The sequence below is a fragment of the Leptinotarsa decemlineata genome, unplaced genomic scaffold (assembly GCF_025532065.1).
Source record: "Leptinotarsa decemlineata unplaced genomic scaffold, Ldec_3_MD MMD2_tig00003348_RagTag_RagTag, whole genome shotgun sequence".
Classification (NCBI taxonomy): domain Eukaryota; kingdom Metazoa; phylum Arthropoda; class Insecta; order Coleoptera; family Chrysomelidae; genus Leptinotarsa; species Leptinotarsa decemlineata.
In genome coordinates this window covers 1187198-1212942 of record NW_027412588.1, presented here as the reverse complement: position 1 = coordinate 1212942, position 25745 = coordinate 1187198, and the positions used below count along the sequence as shown (strand labels likewise).

General features: G+C 34.6%; 1 protein-coding gene across 1 annotated transcript; it reads left to right on the top strand.

Annotated features, from left to right (window-relative positions):
* Positions 1 to 1767: 1767 nt before the first annotated feature.
* On the top strand, positions 1768 to 25359 carry LOC141483393 (uncharacterized). The gene is made up of 5 exons (XM_074178044.1): positions 1768 to 1835; positions 19428 to 19817; positions 19855 to 20255; positions 20475 to 22402; positions 22478 to 25359. The coding sequence occupies exons 1-4, from the start codon at positions 1768 to 1770 to the stop codon at positions 20744 to 20746; spliced, it is 1131 nt and encodes a 376-aa protein (XP_074034145.1). The 3' UTR covers positions 20747 to 22402; positions 22478 to 25359.
* The last annotated feature ends 386 nt before the right edge of the window (positions 25360 to 25745 follow it).

Sequence of the window (25745 nt, the reverse complement as noted above, 5' to 3'; positions counted from 1 at the left end):
TGCGTTCTGACAATGACCTCTACATACGTCACAAGAAGTAGCCAAAGTGACTTTGAGTTTGACCATGAACGACCTTGACCCACGCCATACGACGCAAAAAAGGTGATTTTGAGGTAGTGTTTTGGGTTTGACATTGAATGACCTTTATTGTTTGATGCGGCTATTTCGAAGATTTAAGGATTTGACATTGAACGATCTTCAGCTGTATGGACGAAGAGGCTTTTGGAATGCGTTTCCAGTTAGACTTTGAGTGATCTTTTGCAATATCATATGCCATTGCTGAAGTGAGTCACGACGCAGGCACGTATAGAGCTAGGAGTGGGGATATGGGAGGCACTACCACGACCACAACCGAATCATATAAAAATCGAGTTGCGATCCTGAACCTCACACAGAATAAGAGAGATCACATCAAGATGAATTCCGAAAAAATCGCCGCTCCATTATTGTTCATTGGTGCCAATCAATTTTTTCGTAGGATCGATCTGACATTTAATGACCTTCATTAATTCACGCGGCTATTTCGAAGATTCAAGATTTCGGCATTGAACTACTTTTAGCTGTATGGACGAAGAGGATTTTATAGTGCGTTTCCAGTTTGACTTTGAGTGACTTTTTGCAATATCATATGCCTTTGCTGAAATGAGTCACGACGCAGGCAAGGTGATTTTCAGGTAGTGTTTTGAGTTTTACTTCGAATGGCTTTCAACGATTCATGCAGTTATTTCGAAGATTGAATGACAATTTGATATCAAAGGCATATTTTCTTTTACGTATATTCTCAGCTATGAAATCCGAATGACGCGTGAATAAAATCTGAACGACGGATGCTAGACGAGGTCATTGTCTTAAACAAAAGCTGCTGATGAACTCTATCGATGCTTCTTTGAGAAAATCCCGGTTTTCCTGTCTAAACAACTGAAAAGGCAATTTTCTCATAAAATATCCAGCAAAATCCTGAAACATTTTCAACTTCTATTTTCCAAAAATATTTCTTCGGTTTCATATAAAAGACGACGCCCTGAGAAAAAAGTTCCATACCATGAGACGACATTCGCAGGTGTTCAAGCTGAAAAATGAGTTGGAAAGTGTAATCTTTTAGGTATATTTTCAGCCGTAAAATTAGCATACAAGCTATGATGGGTTTATTTAGGGTATTTTAATGAAAAAATAGGATGAATGATATATCAAAGCTATTTTAATCAAAATTTTACTAGGATGAACATTTTTTAAAATCATTATATGAATGAATATATAAAAAATGATTTTTGTTTCGAATAAAAGAGAATGCTCAATCAAGTATCAAGCATAAACAGTATTATCACATTTTGAGGGTATTCAATACAACTAACCATGAACTCAATTGTTGGAATACAAAAAAATATAACATGAATTGTATAAATAAGTTTATAGTGGCAATGAAAGCTATATTACCGTTTTTCATGAATCTATTCGTATGAATAGAGAATTGAATTAATAAAATACAAAAAAACATTACATGAAAAATACATGAATCTATTCATATGAATAGTGAATTAAATTATTGGAATAGAAATACATTACATGAAAAGTATAAATGCATATATCGATTTGTGATATCAATGGAATCCACATTACAGTTTTCATGAATCCATTTATTTGAATAGAGGATTCAATTAATGAGATACATAAGTATTTTTATGGTATGTAAGCTCAGTTATAGTTTTCATGTTAGTAAATGCAGTAATGGGGCAGCAGCTTCAATCATGAATGAACACATTATCAACAATGGTTAAACATCAATTGCCCGCAGAATTAGACCAGTTGATATGTGAATACGAAGTTATTGGAGAAAGGTTAGTTACAACGCAAGCAGCTATGCATAACCTACATTCTATAGTGTTCATTTCAGACGAAGAACAACAAGAACCAGAATTGGATAATTCAACCAAATGACGTGGCGAAGTTTCAAAAATCCATTCAAAAAAATTGAAGGCTTCCATTGAAGATATGTGAATCACCCATCTGACGAAACTCGAATTGATAAAATTAGAAAGACAATGTCAAATATCGATAATGAGAATATTCGGGAATGTCAATTTGAATAAAAAAGGCTTTCAGATATTGAACATTCAAAAAACTCTATGATAGACGTACGTGACGAAGTACTATCTCTATTGTCGATATAGAAGTACATATGTTAATGTTGAATGTAAATGAAACCTTGTAATTCTTTTTATTGTGTGAATAGAAAGCTTTGAAATGTGAATATAACTTTGTAATTTTCTTTTCATTGTGTTAAAGATAGCTTTGAAATGTGATATTTTTCAATTTTACGAGGATATTTCATTTTCCAAATTAGTAAGTACATGAAAACTATAACTGAGCTTACATACCATAAACACACTTATGTATTTCATTAATTGAATTCGCTGTTCAAATAAATTGATTCATGAAAACTGTAATGTGCATTCCATTGATATCTCAAATCAATTTATGCATTTATACTTCTCATGTAATTTTTTTGTATTCCATTAATTCACTATTCATATGAATAGATTCATGAAAAACGGTAATGCAGCTTTCATTGCCACTATGAACTAATTTATGCAATTCATGTTATATTTTTTTGTATTCCAACAATTGAGTTCATGGTTAGTTGTATTGAATACTCTCAAAATGTGATAATAACTCTTTATTTAATTTTTTAACGTCCGCAATATGAATAAAATGGTAAAAGACTTGAGCATTCTTTTTTACTCGAAACAAACATCATTTTATAAAAAATAATAAATAAATAAGTATTTATTCATATCATAATTTAAAAAAAATGTTCATCCCAGCAGAACTTTGATTGAAATAGCTTTGAGATATCATTATTTATCATTAAAATACCCTAAATAAACCCATCATAGATTGTATGCTAATTTTAAGGCTGAAAATATACCTAAAAGATCACACTTTCAAACTCATTTTTCAGAAAGAACACCTGGGAATGTTGTCTCATGGCATTAGACTTTTCTTCTCAGTGGAAGTTGAAAATCTGCGACTTCGTTTCTGGAGTCCGTCGTTCAGATTTTATTCATGCGTCATTCGGATTTTACAGCTGAGCATACAGGGCTTTTCATGATGAGCGTTAATTAGCCGTTTCTGACAAACTATTCAACGAATCAACCTGAAAATTCCACAGTATGCATAAGTCAATATGACCTACACGCCTAAAATATTTCAGACGTAGCGGCGTTGTCGCTTCTACTATAAAGTAGCGGCTTCTTTGATTTTTCAAATAGAACACCCCATATATAATATCATATTATGATTCATTATCACTTTGTCAACAAATTCATATACTATTTATCTATACCTATCTATTACCGTTTAGAAGATATAAATTAATTTCGATATTTTTTTTACCAAACATGAACTTTTATAAATGCTGATAATCTTGAACTCTCTTGCACTAAATGATCAAATTTGAAATGGAGTGGAGTGATACTATGAGAATATTCACTCCGAGTCATATTTTCATTTGCCTCATACAGGGTCTTCAAAAAATGCAGATACTTTGATCTCATGAATAAATGAGTGGAACTCAATTTTTTCAAATGGAACACCCTGTATATTTCAACATTTTTGAGCTCTACATCCAATTTTAGATTAACTTTGTTCAGATAATACTATTTCTATTTTGAACCGTTTTCGAGATAAACTGTCTCAAACGGAAATTTGTCAATTTCCTTGGCTTCCTTGTTCATCACTCATTTTTGTAAAACAGATTTCGTTTCGTGTTTCTCAATCAGTCACAGATAATACAATGAAAAGATAATTATTAAAATACTCGTCAACCATCGAATGAAACTTCTCTTCAAACAATAGTTTTATTAACGCTGAAACACGAACTGAAAATAATAAACCCATAAATTAATGAGTTAATTTAATCGTCAGTGTATTTCAGAATATGTTCAAATACATCTCCACCCCTACTCAAACAAACATGTAATCTCTTCAAAAGATTGTCATGTGTAGCGCTTCTGATCAAGTCTGGAGTAAAACTATTGAAAGCAGTTGTAACTCTCGATTTCATATCTTCCATTGTTGTTATTGGAGTAGAGTAAACCATATTTTTAATAAAACCCCACACGAAATAATCTAATGGATTGCCATCTGGTGTTCTAGGAGGCCAACGAAAAGGTCCATTATTACCAATCCATCTGTCTTCGAAGATTTCGGTTAAAGCTTCGCTGACTGAATGAGAATTATGGGGTGGAGCACCATCCATTTGGTACCTAACACGTTCTTTTCCTGGTCTATTATTTAAAATCATTTGAATTCCATTCCTCAATAAATCTTCATATTTTGATGCATTCAAATTATCATCATAAAACTCGATATAAAAAATTGACTCATTCTTTATGGCACAAACTACATTGAATTGCCATCTTTCTTGAAAACCTCTTTGGCGGACCACATGGGGATTTTCTGGCGCCCAATAATGACTGTTGTGTCTATTGAAAACTCCATTTTTTGTGAACTTGGCCTCATCTGTCCATAAGATATTGTCAAGGAAATGTTCATCCTCTTGAGTCTTGACAAGTAACCATTCAAAGAATTCCACTCTACGAGGTAAATCAGTCTCTTTGAAATGTTGGACACAGTAGAACTTATAGGGATGCCATTTATGCTTATTAAGAATTCGACAAATTGTCACATAGGGTATACGTATCTCTCTTTCAGCCTCGTGCAGAGAAGCATTTGGAAATGCATGAAAGTATCCCAAAACTGTTATACCATTGTCATCATCATCCACTTTAGTCTTCTTACGAATGATTTTTGGACAGAAGGTTCCATTCAACCTACAGTTTTTTAGTAGTCGATTTATCACATTATTATTCGGCTTCGGAAGTTGTGGATATCTTTTATGAAATACTCGGCATGTTCTACTTGCAATTCTATTGCACTCACCATAAATTATTAATAAATTCAAGAAATCTTCATTACTGTAACCTAACCTTGACATTATTCTATTATAATTGGTAGCTATCAAAATCAGTCAAAACCACCAACGAAAGTCTGACGTTAAATAATTGGTTTATTCATTTTTCCAAAGCACACTTTTGAAAAATATTAATGTGTACTGTTGTACGTTAGAGACCAATTCCTGAATGTATACAAATTGTAACTTTTTCTAAGGTAGGTACATACCAATTTCGAATTGACGGAGCTGAGACAGTTAAAAACCTGGATCAAAAAGAAATATTACTAAGTATAAAAAAAAAAGTTGAATATCCAAAATAAGTGATGAATTCAAAAAAACGAGCAAGAAAACCACGTCAATTTCCGTTTGAAACAGTTTATCTCGAAAACGGTTCAAAATAGAAATAGTATTATCCGAACAAAGTTAATCTAAAATTGAATGTAGAGCTCAAAAATGTTGAAATATTCAGGATGTTCCATTTGAAAAAATTGAGTTCCACTCATTTTTTCATGAGATCAAAGTATCTGCATTTTTTGAAGACCCTGTATGAGGCAAATAAAAATATGTCTCAGAGTGAAGATCCTCATAGTATCACTCCACTCCATTTCAAATTTGATCGTTTTAGTGAGAGATAATTCAAAATTATCAGCATTTATAAAAGTTCATATTTGGTTAAAAAAATATCGAAATTAATTTATATCTTCTAAACGGTGATAGATAGGTATAGAGAAATAGTATATGGATTTGTTGACAAAGTGATAATGAATCATAATATGATATCATATACGGGGTGTTCCATTTGAAAAATCAAAGAAGCCGCTACTTTATAGTAGAAGCGACAACGCCGCTACGTCTGAAATATTTTAGGCGTGTAGGTCATATTGATTTATGCATACTGTGAAATTTTCAGGTTGATCCGTTGAATTGTTTGTCAGAAACGGCTAATTAACGCTCATCATGAAAAACCCTGTATACCTAAAAGAAAATATACCTAAGATATCAAACTTTCAAACTCATTCAATCTTCGAAATAACTGCATGAATCGTAGAAAGCCATTCAAGGTTAAACTCAAATCACTACCTCAAAGTCGCCTCGCCTGCGTCATGACTCATTATGCACGTATGATATTGCAAAAGGTCACTCAAAGTCAAACTGGAAACGCACTTCAAAATCCTCTTCGTCCATACAGCTGAAAGTGGTTCAATGTCGAAATCTTAAATCTTCAAAATAGCCGCATGAATCAATGAAGGTCATTCAATGTCAAAAACAAAATCACCTTTTCTGCGTCGTATGGCGTGGGTCAAGGTCGTTCATGGTCAAACTCAAGACACCCCCTCAAAGTCACTGGCTACTTCTTGTGACGTATGTAGAGGTCATTGTCAGAACGCATTCCAAAAGCCTTCGTCCATGCAGCTGACGGTCGTTCAAGGTCCGAATACATAAATTTCAAACTCAATACACTACTTCAAAGTCACCTTGCCTGCGTCGTGTGACGTAGGCCAAGGTAGTTCAAGTTTAACTCAAAACGCTTCGTCAAAGTCACCTTGGGTACGTTGTGTCGTGTAGCTTCAAAACTTCAAGAAAGCCGCAAAGCTGGCTCGACACTTTTTAGTGTGTCCCATCTCTGAAGTATACATCAAATGTTGATTTATAACTATTACCACTAAAAACATGGCGATGTTATAAGACAGCTGCACAATTTATCGGAACCTATCTACCTGGCGATATCGGACATAATCAATTCACGCAACGGGTTTTGTGATGCGTTAACAAAAATTTATCCGATCGCAATTGTTCAATGAAACAGGTTACTCCCTCAAATATTCAAAATTTCAACAATGGTCACCTATCCTTGAAAGGTAGACACATGGATAGTTATTTATAGGTCATTGTTGAGTATTTCTGAGTATTTTGAACCACAAATCATGATAAAGTTCATTGAAACCAAAGTTATGCATTTAGTTTCCATCGATTTTCGATACTCAGTGACCGCCAAATAATTTATTGATCATCTTCAAGAGGAAGATTAATCTTCCTCTTGAAGATGATCACTTGTGATTGAAACACGTGTCGAGGTGTTAAAAATAGCGATTTGGTGTTGGGAAAAAAATTCCAATGATATTCATTATTATTATTGTTGAAGTTTCATTTATCGGTAGTAAATGAAGTATAAATTGTTATCATTCTTATTAGTCTTATTAGCTATGCTTGAAGACTGGCAGTAAACAAATCTAAAGAAATGAACTTTAAACGTTCAAGCCAGTCTCGAATATACCTACACAGTGGGTTGAATGGACTGATGCCTATCAGAAAACAACTACTCCCCTGGCTAATACCACGAAGGGCGTTGGATTATATCCGACAGGCGTCAGTGCAGGAATCTTCACAGAAAATTCCCTGCATATACAATTGGCAATACAAGGAAGAGTCGATCTTCAATTTCGGAACGGGCACACTGGCAGACCGGTTTCGGGCTCATTAGCCATTCATCAGTGCAAGATAGTGGCCATCATCGACCTAAAGTCAATGATATTCCATAATTGAAAATCGGAATTTTTTCAGAGTATTTCATTTCTTTTCCTAAGTTGAAGCGAACAACAAAATGTCACTCCATCTAGTGGACGAGGTACTAACCAACTGCATATCCGTAATTTTTTCGATTCCTATGCAACACATTTTCTGTGAAGATTCCAGCACTGACGCCTGTTGGATATAATCCAACGCCCTTCGTGGTATTAGCCAAGGGAGTAGTTGTTTTCTAATAGGCGTCAGTCCATTCACCCTACTGAGTAGGTATATTCGAGAGTGGCTTGAACATTTAAAGTTTATTTCTTTAGATCTAAATTGTTATCAGTTTCACTGAAACTGTGCATGTTGAATAGTGCAGTGGAAAGCTTTCTCAACATTTGGTACCTACTACAAACAATTTCTTTCTGCTGTATCGCCGTGTAGTTCAAAGCCTACTTGATCAAAGTGTGCGATTCAAAAGTCTACATGAAAAAACATAAAAGCTCTGTATTTCAAAAATGACTCTAGCAAAACATCAAATGTGCTGCATTTTTGGAAAGGTAATTTTTAGCTCTATTGAAAATTTTTGAAGATGCATATTTTCGAAAAACATGTTGTAACTCAGAAACAATGATAGATATCGATATGCGGTTTTCACCATTAAGTTGGTCGTGGTTTAAGTCAAGAGCTATAGCGAGAAAAATCCGTCAATGATAAAACAGTTTATCAAGTAGTCAACATGAATATAAGTGTTACGGTTTAATTATACAAGATAGTGGATAAACTATATAATGAAGTTCGTTAAAGACGAAGCCCTGAGAATAAAAGTATCATGCCATGAGACAATATTTCCAGGCTTTCGAGCTGAAAAATGAGTTTGAAAACGTGATCTTTCATTTATATTATGTATATTTTCTCGGGTTTGAATAAAAAAATATCGATCCTACGAAAAAATTGATTGAAACCAAAATTGTGGGAAATTCAATTTCATTGCAACTTTATTCATAACAATTTTTCTCGTGAATTCGAAAATAAACGTGATAACACAATGATAAGATTTCACTTCCTCCTTTTTTCGGGTACAAATCGAAAAAATATCGATCCTACGAAAAAATTGATTGGCACCAATGAACAATAATGGAGCGGCGATTTTTTCGGAATTCATCTTGATGTGATATCTCTTATTCTGAGTGAGGTTCAGGATCGCACCTCGATTTTTATATGATTCTGTTGTGGTCGTGGTAGCGCCCCACACTATCCCCACTCCTAGCTCTATACGTGCCTGGGTCGTGACTCACTTCAGCAATGGCATATGATATTACAAAAGATCACTGAAAGTCAAACTGGAAACGCACTCCAAAAGCCTCTTCGTCCATACAGCTGAAGATCGTTCAATGTCGAATCCTTAAATCTTCGAAATAGCCACAAACAATGAAGGTCATTCAATGTCAAACCCAAACACTACCTCAAAGTCACCTTGCCTGCATCGTGTGACGTAGGTCAAGGTCGTTAATGGTCCAACTCGAAACGCCCCCTCAATGTCACCTTGGGTACGTTGTGCCATGTAGGTTCAAAACTTCAAGCCGCGTAACTGGCTCGAGTCCATTCGAGGTCAAAGTCAAATCACAATTTTTCTCATAAAATCAAAAATGAACGTGATAATACAATGATAAAATTTTACCACCCTCTTTTTCTCGGGATTAAATCGAAAAATATCAATATTACAAAAAAATTTATGTGAATTAAAATTGTAGGGAATTCAAGCAGCTGAAGGTCGTTCAATTCCGAACCCTTAAATTTTCTGAATAGTCGCATCAAACAATGAAGGTCATTCAATGTCAAACCCAAAATACAACATCAAAGTCACCTTGCCTGCTTGAAATGGCCCCCCAATGTACGTTGTGTCGTATAGTTTCAAAACTAATGGGGAGTGAATTGCGGTCATTCAAGGTTAAACCAAAAACACTACGTCAAAGTCACCTCGGCTACTTCGTGTGACTTATATAGAGGTCATTGTCAGAACGCAATCCAAAAGCCTTCGTCTATGCAGCTAAAGGTCGTTCAAGGTCGAATCCTCAAATCTTAGAAATAATATTCAATATGCGCGATATGAAACTGACTCCTGTGACTGGGCGGCCCCTCTTTAATATGCTCACTCAAAAAGTGGGGAAGGGATACAAATTTACCTCAGCAAAGGCATATGATATTGCAAAAGGTCGTTCAAAGTCGAATCTTCGAAATAGTCGCGTGGATCAATGAAGGTCATTCAAGGTCAAACCCAAAAACACTACCTCAAAGTCACCTTGCCTGTATCGTGTGACGTAGGTCAGGGTCGTTCAATGTCAAACTCAAAACTATCGATCAAAGTCACCTTGGGTTACATTGGATCGTGTAGGTGCAAAACTGGCTCTAATTCATTCGAATTCAAAGTTACCTTGTCGAAAATATGGGAAATGAATGAAGGTTATCCAAGGTTCAACGCAAAACACCACCTCCTGCGTAGACGTGTGACGTAGATGTCATTTCAAGGTGAAGAGTGGTGGGGAGAGGTTCTGCAATCGGCTTAAACCAACTACCCAGGTCGGCAGAAATTCTTGAAGGTCGGGTCTCCCAGACATGAATCTCGACCAGGTTAATCATTTCCGACAAAGAAATTTCGAACCCCCACCCAAAAATGTCACAATTCTCAAAAGATTGAAAATAAATTTTGCAGGTCGGCGAAAACTCTTGCAGGTCAGGTCTGCCAGACATGAATTACGATCAGGCTAATCCTTTGCGTTTGCGAAATGTATTTTAAATTTTTTGAGAATTGTGAAATTATTAAGTGAGGATTTGAATTTTTTTCTGTCTAAAATGAATCATACAGTATAGATCCATAACTGGCAGACCCGGCCTGCGAAAATTTCTGCTAACCTGCAAGGTTTATTTTCAATTTAATGAGGAATATGGAATTTTTCTATAGTGAAAAGGCGGGGGTTGGAATTTTTTTTGTAGCTAAAATGATTAACCTGGTTGAGATTCATGTCTGGGAGGCCCGACCTGCAAAAATTTCCTCCGAACTGCAAAATTTATTTCCAATTTTTTGAGAATTGTGAAATTTTTGGGTGGGGGTTGGAAAATGTTTCTGCCGAAAATGATCAACCTGGTCGAGATTTATGTCTGGCAGACTCGACCTACAAGAATTTCTGCCGACCTGCAAGGTTTATTTTCAATTTAATAAGGACTATTGAATTTTTTCCTACTCAAAGGGTGGTCATACTCAACCTGGTCGAGATTCATGTCTGGGATACCCGACCTGCAAGAATTTCTGACGACCTGAGTCTATTTCAAAGAAATATTCATAACTCTTTCGATTATTCTTCGGAAAGGTTTTTTTTTCATGAAATGTATTCAATTCAGCGTACTTGAGAAGACACAAATGCCAAAATATTTTGTGGGGCAGAAAATCAACCCCCACCCCGTATAAAATAATTTTCAACGAGAAATCCATAATTCTTTCAAATATTGTTTGAATTGTGATTTTCTTATTGAAATGTATTAATTTCAGCGTACTTGAGAAGACTCTATGTCAAAATATTTTGTCGAGCAGAAAATCAACCCCAACCCCGAATAAAATAATTTTCTAAAAAAAATACATAACTCTTTGAAACACTGTTTGAATTGGGAATTTTTCCTAAGAATGTATTCATTTTAGCGTACTTAAAAAGACCCCTATGTCAAAATATTTTGTCGGGCAGAAAATCAACCCCCACCCCGAATTGAATAATTTTCAAAGAAAAATCCATAACTCTTTCAAATATTGTTTGAACTTGAAATTTCTCCTATGAATGTATTCATTTTAGCGTACTTAGGAAGACTCTTATGTCAAAATATTTTATCGGGCAGAAAATCAACCCCAACCCCGAATAGAATAATTTTCAAAGAAAAATCCATAACTCTTTCAAATATTGTTTGGATTGCAATTTTTTTCTGTGAATGTATTGATTTTAGCGTACTTGAGAAGACCCATATGCCAAAATATTTTGTCGGGCAGAAAATCAACCCCAACCCCGAATAGAATAATTTTCAAAGAAAAATCCATAACTCTTTCAAATATTGTTTGGATTGCAATTTTTTTCTGTGAATGTATTGATTTTAGCGTACTTGAGAAGACCCATATGCCAAAATATTTTGTCGGGCAGAAAATCAACCCCCACCCCAAATTAAATAATTTTCATAGAAAAATTCATAACTCTTTTGATTATTCTTCGGAAAGGTTTTTTTTTCATGAAATGTATTCAATTCAGCGTACTTGAGAAGACCCAAATGCCAAAATATTTTGTGGGGCAGAAAATCAACCCCCACCCCGTATAAAATAATTTTCAACGAGAAATCCATAATTCTTTCAAATATTGTTTGAATTGTGATTTTTTTATTGAAATGTATTCATTTCAGCGAACTTGAGAAGACTCTATGTCAAAATATTTTGTCGAGCAGAAAATCAACCCCCACCCCGTATAAAATAATTTTCAACGAGAAATCCATAATTCTTTCGAATATTGTTTGAATTTTGATTTTCTTATTGAAATGTATTCATTTCAGCGTACTTGGAAAGACTCTATGTCAAAATATTTTGTCGGGCGGAAAATCAACCCCAACCCCGAATAAAATAATTTTCTAAAAAAAATACATAACTCTTTGAAACACTGTTTGAATTGGGAATTTTTCCTATGAATGTATTCATTTTAGCGTACTTAAAAAGACTCTTATGTCAAAATATTTTGTCGGGCAGAAAATCAACCCCCACCCCGAATTGAATAATTTTCAAAGAAAAATCCATAACTCTTTCAAATATTGTTTGGATTGCAATTTTTTTCTGTGAATGTATTGATTTTAGCGTACTTGAGAAGACCCATATGCCAAAATATTTTGTCGGGCAGAAAATCAACCCCAACCCCGAATAGAATAATTTTCAAAGAAAAATCCATAACTCTTTCAAATATTGTTTGGATTGCAATTTTTTTCTGTGAATGTATTGATTTCAGCGTACTTGAGAAGACCCATATGCCAAAATATTTTGTCGGGCAGAAAATCAACCCCCACCCCAAATTAAATAATTTTCAAAGAAAAATTCATAACTCTTTTGATTATTCTTCGGAAAGGTTTTTTTTCATGAAATGTATTCAATTCAGCGTACTTGAGAAGACCCAAATGCCAAAATATTTTGTGGGGCAGAAAATCAACCCCCACCCCGTATTAAATAATTTTCAACGAGAAATCCATAATTCTTTCAAATATTGTTTGAATTGTGATTTTCTTATTGAAATGTATTCATTTCAGCGTACTTGAAAAGACTCTGTGTCAAAATATTTTGTCGAGCAGAAAATCAACCCCAACCCCGAATAAAATAATTTTCTAAAAAAAAATACTTAACTCTTTGAAATACTGTTTGAATGGGGAATTTTTCCTATGAATGTATTCATTTTAGCGTACTCAAAAAGACCCCTATGTCAAAATATTTTGTCGGGCAGAAAATCAACCCCAACCCCGTATAAAATAATTTTCAACGAAAAATCCATAATTCTTTCAAATATTGTTTGGATTGGGATATTTTCTGTGAAAGTATTGATTTTAGTGTACTCGAGAAGACCCATATGCCAAAATATTTTGTCGGGCAGAAAATCAACCCCCACCCCGAATTAAATAATTTTCAAAGAAAAATCTGTAACTCTTTTGATTATTCTTAGGAAAGGTTTTTTTTTCTTGAAATGTATTCATTTCAGCGTACTTGAGAAGACCCAAATGCCAAAATATTTTGTCGGGCCGAAAATCAACCCCCACCCGAATTGGATCTGTTATTAGTTAACAACTAGTCAACAACCTTGCACTGACTAGTGACCGAGGAGCCCGAAACTGGTCTGCAAGTGTGCCTGTTCCAAAAATTGAAAGTCGATTCTTTCAGTTTTATTGCCAACTACATATGCAGGAAATCTTCTGTGAAGAAGTGGGGCCACTGAAGACTCAGAAACATTTGAGAGAATTTATGCCGGTATGTATCAACTACAGCAACTTGGAACAAGTCGTTCACAAGTTTGGTTCACGAATTTGGTTGAAATTTTTTTTTCTAAAAGTCAAAATCGCCCTATTCAGTTTATTGGAATTATTTTCAGAGCCAGAGTCACTAGAAACTGAAAGTATTAAATTTGAATCGCAATATGATAAGGAATCAGAAGTTCTGTATTCAATTAGTCCATTTTATAAAAAAAAATTGAAAGTATATGAAACAACTACCTCCCAGATAGATTGTGAAATAGGGAAAGCGAACTGGTATTAAAACACTGAATTTCTAAATTTAATTTTGAAGAAATATTTGCCATTTCTTCCGTTATGGTCTAAAGATCTTGATCTGCCAATGTCCTCTCTCTCATAAAACAAAATACAGGGTGTCTATAGAGGCTCCAATAGATTCAATACATCTTCTATATTGCTGATTTTATATTTTTGTAGAAATGTCAGAAATTTTTATTTATAATTTTCAGCGTCTTTTGAAATTATAGTATCTTGGATCGATGTATATAAATTGCTTTTTCTGCATATCGGCTATTACTAAGACCCAATGGTCGCGATTCAAAACTGTTCCAATTATGATGGGGAGAAAAATTTCTGATTTATTTGTAATTTCAGGTAGGTCATCAGAAAAAGTCGATTCTAAATCGTTCCCGCAATACATTATGGCGTGAACTTGATTTGTCGTTTAAAGAATATGAGATTCATCATGATGATAAACAATCATTCATACCAAAGTCTGATAGCCAATGTCTTTCATATAATATTTTGAAATCCTCAAATCCCAGTTCTATCGAAAAATTTTTTTTGTGTTTGGCAACAACATAACAGTGGCTATCAGACTTTGGTATGAATTATTAAAAATCTGTTTAAAATCTGTTTTCCCGTTAATCAGTTGTCGCCCCCATACGAACGACAACTCTCAGAAGTTGAGAAACTTGTGCGAGCTAAGGACTAACGAGGTCTCACCATTTAACGTATGATTCCTAACACGGTTGCAGAATCATTCCAGCTTCAACCAGATAAATTCTCTCGAGAAAAATATCTAGTCGAAGCGGTAATCGAACACACGACCTTCCGATCGTGAATCGGACGCACTACCACCGCGGCCAATTCCACAATTGTTTATCATCTTTGGCAAAATTACATCATGATCAATCTCATATTATTTTAACGCCATAAACCATTGCGGGAACGATTTAGAATCGATGACCCACCTGATATTACGAATAAATCAGAAAATTTTCTACCCATCATAATTGGAACAGTTTTGAATCGCGACCATTGGGTCTTAGCAATAGCCGATATGCGGAAAAAGCAATTTATATACATCGATCCAAGATACAATAATTTCAAAAGACGCTGAAAATTATAAATAAAAATTTCTGACATTTCTACAAAAATATAAAATCACCAATATAGAAGATGTATTGAATCTATTGGAGCCTCTGGAGACACCCTACATTTTGTTTTATGAGAGAGAGGCCATTGGCAGATCAAGATCTTCAGATCATAACGGAAGAAATGGCAAATATTTCTTCAAAATTAAATTCAGAAAATCAGTGTTAAAATACCAGTTCGCTCTCCCTATTTCACAATCTATCTGGGAGGTAGTTGTTTCATATACTTTCAAATTTTTTTTATAAAATGGACTATTTAAATATAGAACTTCTGATTTCTTATCATTTTGCGATTCAAATAATGAAGATTCAAATTTAATACTTTCAGTTTCTGGTGACTCTGGCTCTGAACATAATTTCAATGAACTGAATTGGGCTTTTCTCATTTGGCGATTTTGATTTTTAGAAAAAATAATTTTAACCAAACTTGTGAACGACTTGTTCTAAATGGATGAAATTGATACATGCTGCCATAAATTCTCTCAAATGTTTCTGAGTCTTCAGTGGCCCCACTTTTTCACAGAAGATTTCCTGCATATGCAGTTGGCAATAAAACTGAAAGAATCGACTTTCAATTTTGGAACAGGCACATTTGCAGACCGGTTTTGGGCTCCTTGGTCACTAGCCAGTGCAAGGTTGTTAACTAGTTGTTAACTAATAACAGATCCAATTCGGGGTGGGGTTGATTTTCTGTCCGACAAAATATTTTGACATTGGGGTCTTCTCGAGTACGCTGAAATTAATACATTTCGAAAAAAAAAAATCCATTCCGAAGAATAATCGAAAGAGTTATGGATTTTTCTTTGAAAATTATTCAATTAGGGGTGGGGGTTGATTTTTTGCCCGACAAAATATTTTGACATAGGGGTCTTAAGTACGCTAAAATGAATACATTCATAGAAAAAATTCCCAATTCAAACAGTATTTCAAAGAGTTATGGATTTTTTTCAGAAAATTATTTTATTTGGGGTGGGGGTTGATTTTCTGCCCGACAAAATATTTTGACATGGGGGTTTTTATAAGTACGCTGAAATGAATACATTTCAAAGAAAAAATTCCGTTCCGAAGAATAATCGAAAGAGTTATGGATTTTTCTTTGAAAATTATTCTATTCGGGGTGGGGGTTGATTTTCTGCCCGACAAAATATTTTGACATCAGGGTTTTTTTAAGTTCGCTGAACTGCATACATTTCGAGGAAAAAATTCCCTTCCGAAGAATAATCGAAAGAGTTGAGGATTTTTCTTTGAAAATTATTTTATTCGGGGTGGGGGTGGATTTTCTGTCCGACAAAATATTTTGACATTAGGGTCTTTTCGAGTGCACTAAAATGAATACATTCAAAGAAAAAAATCCCCATTCAAACAATATTTGAAAGAGTTATGGATTTTTCTCTGAAAATTATTTTATTCGGGGGGGGGATGATTTTCTGCACGACAAAATATTTTGACCTAGGGGTCTTTTCGAGTGCGCTAAAATGAATACATTCAAAGAAAAAAATCCCAATTCAAACAATATTTGAAAGAGTTTTTCTTCGAAAATTATTTTATTCGGGGTGGGGGTCGATTTTCTGCCCGACAAAATATTTTGACATAGGGGTCTTTTTAAGTACACTAAAATGAATACATTAGAAAAAAATCCCAATTCAAACAATATTTGAAAGAGTTATGGATTTTTCTTTAAAAATTATTTTATTCGGGGGGGGGGATGATTTTCTGCACGACAAAATATTTTGACCTAGGGGTCTTTTCGAGTGCGCTAAAATGAATACATTTAAAGAAAAAATTCCCAATTAAAACAATATTTGAAAGAGTTATAGATTTTTCTTTGAAAATTATTCTATTCGGGGTGGGAGTTGATTTTCTGCCCGACAAAATATTTTGACATCGGAGTCTTTTCAAGTACGCTGAAATGAATACATTTCAATGAGAAAATCCCGATTGAAACAATATTTGAAAGAGTTATGTATTTTTTTAGAAAATTATTTTATTCGGAGTTGAGGTTGATTTTCTGCTCGACAAAATATTTTGATATAGGGGTCTTTTTAAGTACGCTGAAATGAATACATTCATAAAAAAAATTCCCAATTAAAACAATATTTGAAAGAGTTATAGATTTTTTTTTGAAAATTATTCTATTCGGGGTGGGGGTCGATTTTCTGCCCGACAAAATATTTTGACATAAGGGTTTTTTTGAGTACGCTGAAATGAATACATTCCAAAGAAAAAATTCCCTTCCGAAGAATAATCGAAAGAGTTATGGATTTTTCTTTGAAAATTATTTTATTCGGGTGGGGGTTGATTTTCTGCCCGACAAAATATTTTGACATCAGGGTCTTTTTAAGTTCGCTGTACTGCATACATTTCGAGGAAAAAATTCCCTTCCGAAGAATAATCGAAAGAGTTGAGGATTTTTCTTTGAAAATTATTTTATTCGGGGTGGGGGTTGATTTTCTGCCCGACAAAATATTTTGACATAAGGATCTTTCCGAGTGCGCTAAAATGAATACGATATAAGAAAAAATACCAATTCAAACATTATTTGAAAGAGTTATGGATTTTTTTCAGAAAACTATTTTATTTGGGGTGGGGGTTGATTTTCTGCCCGACAAAATATTTTGACATAGGAGTCTTCTCTAGTGCGCTGAAATGAATACATTCAAAGAAAAAAATCCCAATTCAAATAATATTTGAAAGAGTTATGGGTTTTTCTTCGAAAATTATTTTATTCGGGGTGGGGATTGATTTTCTGCCCGACAAAATATTTTGACATAGGGGTCTTTTGAGGTACGCTAAAATGAATACATTCATAGGAAAAATTCCCAATTCAAACAGTATTTCAAAGAGTTATGGTTTTTTTTCAGAAAATTATTTTATTCGAGGTGGGGGTTGATTTTCTGCCCGACAAAATATTTTGACATAAGGTTTTTCTTAAGTCCGCTGAAATGAATACATTCAAAGGAAAAAATTTCCTTCCGAAGAATAATCGAAAGAGGTATGGATTTTTCTTTGAAAATTATTTAATTTGAGGTGGGGCTTGATTTTCTGCTCGACAAAATTATTGGCATATGGATCTTCTCAAGTACGCTAAAATCAATACATTCACAGAAAAAAAATCGCAATCCAAACAATATTTGAAAGAGTTATGGATTTTTCTTCGAAAATTATTTAATTCGGGGTGGGGGTTGATTTTCTGCCCAACAAAATACTTTGACATAGGGATCTTTTCAAGTATGCTGGAATGAATAGATTTCAAGGAAAAAATTCCCTTTCGAAGAATAATCGAAAGAGGTATGGATTTTTCTTTGAAAATTATTTAATTCGAGGGGGGGCTTGATTTTCTGCCCAACAAAATATGTTGGCATATGGGTCTTCTCAAGTACGCTAAAATCAATACATTCACAGAAAAAAATCGCAATCCAAACAATATTTGAAAGAGTTGTGGATTTTTCTTTGAAAATTATTTAATTCGGAGTGAGGGTTGATTTTCTGCCCGACAAAATATTTTGGCATAAGGGTCTTATTCTGTATGCTGAATTGAATGCATTTCAAAAAAAATCTCCATCCACGAAATATTTTCATAAGTTATGGATTTGATGAATTATGGATTTTCTTTAAACTTATATGTATTCCAACAATTTCTAATTCTCACAAAACTCCTGTCCTCGGTCAAAATCATCCTCATTGAATTCATGAACAAGTTTAATTTTGTAAGGATGGAATTTGTGGTTTTTAAGGATTCTGCATGCGCTCATATGGCTTATTCCGGCCATTGCTGATAAACCTCTGGTACTTAACCTGGGATTGGCGATGACTTGACCAATCACTCCAATCGCATTATCGTCATTCACTACCTTCTCTGAACATTTCTTTTTTTATTTAAAACCGAACCTGTCTCCCTGAATTTTGTGACCAAATCCAGAACGTGATTTCTGCTTAGTTGTTTACCAGGGTTTTGCTCGTTAAATAAAATTGATGTTCTATTAGCATTTTAGTCGTTGCCAAAAAATAAAACAATAACTGAAACCCTTTCAGCAGTAGTGTAAGGCATTTTCAAACAAATAACAATACAAGACCCGTTTAAACAAAACAATCGAACGATATACTAATGAAAACTGAAAGAAGAAGAGGGGGTATTGATTTTAAAAAAGGGATTTTCTTTAACAAAAAACTGATAAGAAGAACTACTCGAAAAAAAATTTATTTAGGCATACAAGTTACCGAGTGGTCTGTCTAATGTATTATTGACATGCCAATTTTAACTTCAAATTATCTCGAAAACTAATCGTTACAAAAATTTTCTTTTAACAGAGTTGTAAAAATATTCGTAAGACCTTTAAAACAAGGTGCCACTCGACCTACTTCCCATATTTAAATAAGGGTCGTCGGACGCACTCTTCCGAGAGGGTGCGTACTACAAAAAATCTGATTAGTCTGAAAGGTGTCCCCCTTTAATTAGAAATCGACGTGTCCGAGCTTTTTTAAAAATTTTACTTTTTATATTCAAAAACGGCTCTGTTAAGTTTTCGTTGTTACACACTGTATAATGTCGATACGAATACTGTTGAACAATTTAATTCCATCATTTGTAAACACATAGGTGGAAAACGGATCAATTATTGTTCAAGACGATCCCTTCAAGCAAGATGTGAAGCTTCTGCTGTGGAATGGAATACAAAACATTTTGTGTCCATTTTATCGCAGTCGCTAACAGGTAGAAAGCCTGCAGTATCAAAAAAAATTGAGAAGAGATACACACGTCGTCGCAAAATTTGCGTTAAAAAGAGGTCCTGGCAAAAAAGTAACAACAAGGATTACGGTGAATGTTGCAAAAAACCAGATTTAGATGATGAAGGATTTAAAGTATGTAAAGAGGATTACATCGCTGAAAATTTCAGAAAAACCAGTGAAGAGCTGAAAAAAATAGAAAATCCTTTTTGAAACCCAAAGTGGATGCAAATTATGGCATGACGAAAGGGAAAAAAGAATAACGGCATCAAATTTTGGAGATGTTTGCAAAATGCTGCCAAAAACATCCAGGAAACGATTAGTAGAACAAATTATTTATCCCAAGTACTTATCTACGCCAGCAATAATGCATGGAAAGCAATACGAAGAAAAGGCCCTTGAAGCATTGGAAATAGAAGTAAAGCAAAAAATACTAAAATGTGGTCTTTACGTCGATAAGGATCCACAATTTCTTGGTGATTCACCAGATGGAGTCTTGCAAGACGGTACTGCCATTATAGAGGTGAAATGTCCATATTCGGCGAAATCGATTACTCCTCAAGAAGGAATCGAAAATGGAAAAATAACATTTTGGAGAAAGAAAACTGGAGCTACCAATACGAGTCATCTGTCTGTTTAAAAAATCTGTTTTTCCGTCAACCAGCTGTCGCACCCCTACGAACGACAACCCTCAGAAGTCGAAACTTGTGCGAGCTAAGGATTAACGATGTCTCACCTTTTAACGTGTGATTCCTAACACGGGTTGGACGATAGCAAGTGAAGATCGATCGTTCAGACTAGGGCTTGAACCACCGACCAATACGGCAGCCAATTCGAGTGAGTGAACAAAGCACCCACGCCGAACCGCTTGGCTACCGACCGACCAAGTCATAAATGGTATTATCAAATACAAGGCCAGTTGCATGTAACTGGATATAAAAAGTGTATTTTCGGAGTTTGGACTTTCAAGGGAATCAAAATTACGGAAATTGAAAGGGACGAAAATTTTTCGAAAAGTAAAATGCAGGGACCCTTACAAAATTTCTTCGACAACCATTCAATAAAGGAACTGGTTGATCCTAGGAAAATAAGAAATATGCCACTCAGAGATTAGATTAGAGCTTCATTTGAAGAAAATTTGACATATATGTCAAAAAACTTTCATCGTGAAAAAAAGTGTTTTTCACCGTAAAAAAATAGTTTCACAATTCATAGCAATAAGAAAGACCCACAGAATTTGCAGTTCGGCCAGTTCTCATCGAAATAAGGAAAATATTTCCATTTGAAGAAAATTTCTGACAACTGTCATTTTTTTTAAATAAGTTTGTCAAATTCAGGAGGTGAAAAAATCATTCAATTCAAGTGGACCAGTTCAACTAAAAGATAAGTATTCTTAAAATATATATTTTATATATAAAACACATATTTTGCTCATTTTAAACAAATTGCATATAATCATTCTATTCTTTAGGTTAATTCTGTAGTTGTATATCATTCATTTCAATGACAGCTAACGATGTCTCTTCTCTTGATAACAAATTCTGTAAAATTTGTGAAAAATCCTTCAAAACAACGAAAGGTTTCATAATTCATAATGGTAGAGTTCATAAAATTTCGAATACAAAATCTTCTTTGAATGAATCAGCTTTCACACGAGCTGTCGATTCTGTTCTGTTGCCTCATTCTAATAAAGATGTGTCATTCAATACTACATTTCTTGAAAAATTGTCCTCATTGAAACGATCCAGTCACATTATAAAAAGGATTCCCAAATCTGCTAGAAATTACTCTGCCTCTGCCCTTTAAGAAATTATAGATGAATGTTTACATACAAACTCTCCAACAAGCTGGGAAAACTTGTTAACTCTTCCTTATACTTTGTTCCCCATCCCACATGCCAAAGACTTCCGTAGATCTTCTCTCGCATCTATTTTAAAGAAACATCAAATTTCCTAATTACAAGACCAATGTCATTCCATCTCAGATCGATGAAAGGAAATATAACCAAAACTTTTCTTAGCTTGTTTTGGGTCAAATAGCTGATGGTGACATTAGGTCAGCTATCAGAATCTTGAGCTCAAGTGATGCGTTGGCCGAATACGATGAATCCACACTTTCAGTTTTCCGATCAAAACACCCTCTATCAGATTCCTTCACACATTCTCTGGATTCGCAACTACCACACGATTTTTCAGAGTTTCCGGTGTTCCAATTTTCAGAACATGAAGTATCGGAGGCAATTAAATCTTTTCGTTCTGGTTCTGCTTTTGGTTTAGATTCTTTCCGCCCTAACCATATGCGAGACTTCATTAGTCACAGCTCTGGAAATTCAGGACAGAAACTTCTTTCTTCTGTTACGAAATTATTTAACTTCATTTTTACTGGCAGGGTTTCTCCAGAAATTTGTCCTATACTTTTTGGCGCTTCACTGTGTGCTCTTCGGAAAAAGGATGGAGGAGTAAGACCGATTGCCGTCGGTACCTTTTATCGTCGATTGGTAGCTAAACTTAGTTGTATGAGGATTAAAGACGAACTAGAATCGATGTTTCGTCCACTACAGTTTGATTTCGGTACTGCAGGTGGATGTGAAGCTGTTGCTCATGCTGCTCGTAGATATATTAATCTTCATCCAAATCCCGATTGTAAAATGTTTCTGAAAATAGACTTCAAAAACATGATTGACAGAAACACCGTGCTTCTTAAGGTTGAAGATTCGTTTCCAAGATTATATCCCTTCTTAAGACAGTGTTATAAATCAGCTTGCTACAAGGTAATCCCGTAGGACCTGCTCTTTTTTGTCTGACCATCAACGAACTAGAAGCTTATCATCCGAATTTAATTGTAGGTATTTGGACGATGGCTCAATCGCTGGCGATGAAAACAGTGTTTCAAAGGATTTAGAAAAAATCATTGATTATTCAAAACATCTTGGACTTCAACTAAATTGTGAAAAATGCGAGTTGATTACTCTTTCAACTCCGAATAATATTTCCGAATCCATTTTGAAATTGGCTCCTGGCATAAGAATTTTGGAAAAGTCTAAATGGAGTCTTCTGGGTGCTCCTCTTTCAGAACATCTTCGAGAAAAACGGGAATCACTCAAATTGCTGACCACCAGATTGAATGAACTTCCAAAACATATTTTTTCTTTTGAAAAATTGTTTGGCGATTCCAAAACTCATGTACGCCCTCAGATGTTCCCCCACTTGGTCAAGTCAGAGCTTGACGAATTTGATAATTTACTCCGCAACACGACGAAATATGTTATAAACAATCATTTCAATAATGATTCATGGCTCTAAGCAACGCTTTCTGTAAACCTAGGCGGACTAGGGCTACGTTCAGCTTCTTCCGTAGCTTACCAGCTTTTCTGTCATCAGTCAATAGTGTTTCAGATCTTATCGATTCCATAATTCCTTCCATATTTATCAATATCCAAGACGTTTTTTATGCTGAAGGTGAATCATTTTGGCATTGCTCCTCTACAGATAAAAAGAAAATACATGGGACCGTCATCTTCTGAACATTATAACTGATGAACTTCTGAAATCTACAAGTGTATACGATGAAGCTCGTCTGAAGGCAGCAATGATCAAAGAATCGGGTGCTTGGCTGAATGCTTTACCTGTTGCATCTTTTGGAATACTATTAGACGATGAATCTTTCAAAATAGCAGTAGGACTTAGGATGGGTTCATCTATTTGTATGCCTTATACTTATGGTTGCGGTAATACAGTTGATGAGAAAGGTACACATGGTTTGAGTTGTAGGAGATGAGATGCAGTCCTCGTAGTTCTGGTTCCCTTTCAGTGGAAGAGAGAGCTTCATGAAGCAAGAGCCGAATCGATCCCTCTACGAAACCTTTCTTCACTTGGAAAGATCGATCGCAGCTTGAGAAATGGTTCTTATGGAGATTATGTGATACATGTTCTTCCTTACGAATCAGTAGATAGTTGTCCTGAAAATCTAGAGAAGAAAATTGGATTGGATAATTCAGGAAACACTTGCTACATGAATAGCATTTTACGAGTGTTGTTCATGACGAAGAATTTCAACAACGGTGTTTTAATGCTGAACGAGAACAGGAATGTTTCTTACTTATTCATCAAACTCAAACACCTGTTCATGCAGCTGCAGTTTCGTAAGAATGTATCATCTTTCCCTCCATCCGATTTCCTGGAGTCTTTGAAGTTCACTAGATACTCGTTAGGACAACTAGAGGATGGTTCCGAATTCTTGGGATTCTTGTTGAATACTCTTCGTGAGCAAAACAATAGCAAAATCAATACTCCTGACCGCTCTGGATTGAATGATTCCGTACAGTCTATCTAGTCTTGTGTTTGTATATCTTTTGCTGGAAAAAATTTCACTTGTTTACTTTGAAGTAAATGTTCAAGAGGTAGCGAAAACTTATGTGAATTTCTGGAACTTCATCTAGCGTTTCCTAATATGACTAATAACCAGTCCGTGCAAAGGTTATTGTTAAATCATCTGAAAATGAAACTTTCAACAGGTGATGATCGACTGTATTGCCAAACATGCGCCAAACTAACTGACTGATATAAGGAAACAAGTATAGTTGAGGCACCAGTCAATATAATAATAACACTGATGATATTCAAACAAGACGCAACCTCTGACGGAAGCAAAAAACTCTTTCGAAGGTTCGAAATAGATGAACATTTCAATCTAGCAGACCACTATTATAATATTCATGCAGTCATTATTCACTGTGGTTCTGGCGTTGAATTTGATCATTATTACGCCTTGGTCAAAGACGAAACGGACTGGTTTAAGTTTGACGATAGCCGTGTCACGAAGTGTTCTGGCGATGCATTGAATCTATTGGAGCCTCTGGAGACACCCTACATTTTTTTTATAAGAGAGATGACATTGGTAAATCAAGATCCTCAGATGATGTGGTGCTGCAGGTTTTTCCGGGTTTTCCTGCAGCTGAAAAAGCAAATGCGCCACTGGAATCAATGAAGTCGCCCCGGAGCGCCAATTAATTGTTATTGTTGTTTTCATTTTTATCTTCGAAGATAAAGTTCAATCATTCCTTAATTGATTGTTTTACTGCAAATAAATTGTTTTGATAATATAACTTTTTTATTGAAACTTTTTTAAACTCACCAAGTTGTGACAAAGAGAAATATTTTGCATTTTTGTTTCTTTGTGTATTTGCACGTAGTTCACTTTGGGTTTCAAGTAATACACACACTTTTATTAGGAAGAAAATTTACTGAGAAATAGACAATGAATATGTTTTCCGTCTACCTCTATCGAAAGTATACATTTCCTGACCTCATTGTAGGAAGCAAAGTCGTACTTTTCCTACCTAAAGTGAAAGTGATGTATGGTACGTCATCTTTGAAATAACTTATTGACATTGACAACCTAAACTACTTATATTGTATTATAAAAATATAAATTTTACCGTTCATTTATAGAACACCCAGTATTTTGCAAAATGATAGAAATCAGTGGAAGGTGAAGTATTTTCAAGAAGTAAATACCTATATTTAGAAAATGAGTCAGATGTCACTAGACCTACAATAATACGATATGTCAATAATTTCGCAATCTCTCGATAGCGCAGCAGTTTGATGCAAGTCAAGTGAATACGAGACTCTCAGACCCCCTTGCACCTAGATTCTTAACGAAAAATTGAGTATATAGTTTAAAATGAAAAACTCACAGAATAAGCTAGATCAAACAATTAATGATTATTTTCCTTTTTTTTTTCAGTGTGTTTGTATAAAAGCTTTTGTTTGAAAATGTTTTTTATAATTTTTATTTTTAACTTTTCATTTTTCTTGTTATTGACAACTACAAATAACATTTTTTCCGTTTATTTCGCATCCATCTTCATTTTTTTAAAAATAATAATCGTCTACCTTGGAAACCCCCAGATTCCAATTTGGATAAATCGGGCGATAATCACAAAACTCGTCCACCATTCTGGAGCCACCACGTTGAATTTCCCAGTTTTGACATAAGAATCATAATCTTCGACCCCAAAAACCCCTAGATACCAAATATGATTCGAATCGGACTATAATCACAAAACTCGTTCGCCATATGAAGTCTTCATTCTGTTTTTTCTGTTAACA